Raw genomic sequence first — 2,808 nt, forward strand, 5'->3', positions numbered from 1 at the left:
AGGATTGATTCACAAAGAATTGAGACCCATTTAGCGGGTGATCCAATAGCCAGCGTTTTCCCTTAATTAAGATGGATTCTGAGTCCCATATAAGGACACGCAAGAGACGGTTTTAGCACTGTGTCCAACGAATTTCATTTTTGTTCATGCTCAAAATCTTCTTCTTTCTTCTGCCTTTTTATTCCCTTTATATACAGCCTTCACTTTTCTTTTTCTGTAAAATATCTATCTTTTCTTGTAATTGGAGTGCGAAATTCTGGAAAAGAATATCCCTTTTAATAATGTCCCATGTTCATATTACCATGTGCAATTTCATCTAAAGTGAAGACAAGCCGAAGGTCTTTCTTAAACCTCGAAAACCAAAGATTGCTTTCTTTGATTGCCAACTTAAAATTTCTTGGCAATAAAATACATAAAAATAGGTCACAGTATTCATAAACTTGAATTTTCTATGGAAGAGGTTTTTTCCTTTTATTAAGATGTTTTAATTATAGTGGAACGTGTATTTTGAGGCCCTAAAATAATCGGTGCTACCAATTTGTTTTCAGTATCAAAGCGTAACTGACTTTTCTTTTTCTGTTTTGACAAATGCTTAACTGAGTTTGATGAGATAAGTTTGGTAATGGTCAGATGTTTTGAAATTTTCCTAAATAGACTGGTCTTGTTTCAAAATGAATGGTCCTAAAATTAGTAAATGTCCACATTTCTCTCTCAATAAAATTCAATTGCCAACAATTCTTGCAGCCATAGCTAATACAATTATAGACTATTTTGGGTTGACCCTTAACTTTTGTTTTGTACGACAACGTACGTCACTGCAACTTCTATATCTCTTAGAAAACGAAGGGTTCCTGACTGAAACAAGGAGAATTAAATTATGATGGTTGAAAGATATGAATATCTATTAATTATTTATTAGTAAAAAAGAAATTAAATACCCACTACCAATACCATAAATTTTTCCTAAGACAAGTTCTGTATTAAACCTATAGCCTCCCGTAATTAATAACATAATTAACTTCAAAACTGCAATTGAATAATTAAACAACATTAATCCAATCTTGATTTGGCCTATAGGGACACTCTAAAGCCAATAAAGCAGAAGAGCGTTCATTTAGCTGACTCTTGACCCCTTGATACCCATCTCTTCCCTATATTTTCTGTGTCTCTGTCCCTGCCAAATCTAATCACCAAACACCATTAGTATCAATCTCTCTTCCTTGTTATTTATTTTATTTTTTATTCTTTTGTTTTCCCCCTACGAGTAACCAGAAAATTATGAAGAAAATAAAAAGGAAAAACAAGAGGTACCAGTTTCTTTCAGCAGTCAGAACCGTGTGCCGACCATTACTGTCTTGTACACGTGCATATAGTAAGTTAGTAACGTAGACTATGTATAAATATATAGACCAAGCTTTGACCATCAAAACAAAACCATGTGTTTTCCTCTCTCAACTTCTCAAAGCTCACCCCGCTAATTTCACCTTCGCTACTAAAGTCGCCGTCTGCGGCGTTTGATTACGGAAAGATAGGATTTTGATCAGCAGAAGCCAAGACAAGAAGCAGCTATTAAACTCATTTCTCCAAATTATTATTATTATTCTTACCATGAGATTTAGAGGCTTTAGACTGGGTCGGAGAGTTCTCAGAGTCTTTAAACGGATAACCCGACGCCGTAGAAAACCCCGTTTACTGTCATTAAAGTACCATTTAACCGGGTCATTTAATCCAATCTCCAAAATCATGACTTTAGCTCGTAAGTTACAAAGTCCGAACAGGGATTATATCCTGTTGGGTCAGGCTAAACCGGTGTCAGAGGTGCCGAAGGGACACTTGGCGGTCTATGTTGGCGAGTCGAATGATGAAACGCGGCGGGAGGTGGTGCCTGTGATATACTTTAATCACCCGCTGTTTGGGGAGCTATTGAAGGATGCGGAGCGGGTATATGGGTATAATCATCCCGGTGGGATAAAGATACCGTGCGGGTATTCGGAGTTTGAGAAAATAAAGATGAGAATTGCGGCCTGGGATAATTGTAACAGAAATAGCTGGACGCAACAGAAGCAATGGTGACATAATGGCAATGGCATTTCCAAGTAGGATCACGGCATTTGTTTTCTTTTTCTTTTCTACTTTCTTAAATTTTTTATATCATTTGGTATTGTAAATACAAGAAGCAATTAGGCAAATGATTGTCTTTAGCATTTTGAGTTGAAAATTGCAACTTATTTTGCAGTTGCAGCGCTTTCAGTCTGGTTACATTTTCTTTTTAATTTGCGGAGGAAGATGTTTATAGAATTAGTAGCTAAAAGAATGCACAGGCTGATGGTAGCATATAATAATTTCAATCCATTTGGTAATTCTCTTAGTTTCCCTGGCCCTTGATTTGGGACAAGATTCTCACTTCTGCATAAGACTTGGTTCTTAAGGAATCATACTTAAAGACCACTGATGAATTTCATGGTAACTTTGTGATTCAAATTCACTCGAGATTGGTTGCAAAATATTACAGACAGTTTTTATCATTCGAGATAGATATATTTTAATATTTGCGTCTCTTAGTTAGACTTGTCATTATTTCCATGTCCCAGACTCTCTGTCTAGTACCGGGGCCTCGGCTCAAAGCTCAACTAAATTATGCAAACAGCTCAATTAGGCCTAAGCCCAGGCTAGCTGGAGAAACTGGGACTTTTGTATAGTATTTCCTTGTTTTCTACGCCCTGCATTTATTAAATCAGTAACAAAGTTGAAAAATAGCTAGGGGAGATGAGGGCGAAAATTTCAAATTTAAGGTGTCTGGTTGTCTAT

General features: G+C 36.4%; 1 protein-coding gene across 1 annotated transcript; it reads left to right on the plus strand.

Moving 5' to 3' along the window:
* Positions 1-1,518: 1,518 nt before the first annotated feature.
* LOC8272114 (auxin-responsive protein SAUR36) lies at positions 1,519-2,250 on the plus strand (the record flags this gene model as incomplete). The annotated part of the gene is made up of 1 exon (XM_025156940.2): positions 1,519-2,250. A coding segment is annotated over one exon (555 nt), but the record flags the coding sequence as incomplete, so codon positions are not given.
* Positions 2,251-2,808: the final 558 nt, after the last annotated feature.

This window comes from Ricinus communis, chromosome 5 (genome assembly GCF_019578655.1).
Source record: "Ricinus communis isolate WT05 ecotype wild-type chromosome 5, ASM1957865v1, whole genome shotgun sequence".
Lineage (NCBI taxonomy): Eukaryota > Viridiplantae > Streptophyta > Magnoliopsida > Malpighiales > Euphorbiaceae > Ricinus > Ricinus communis.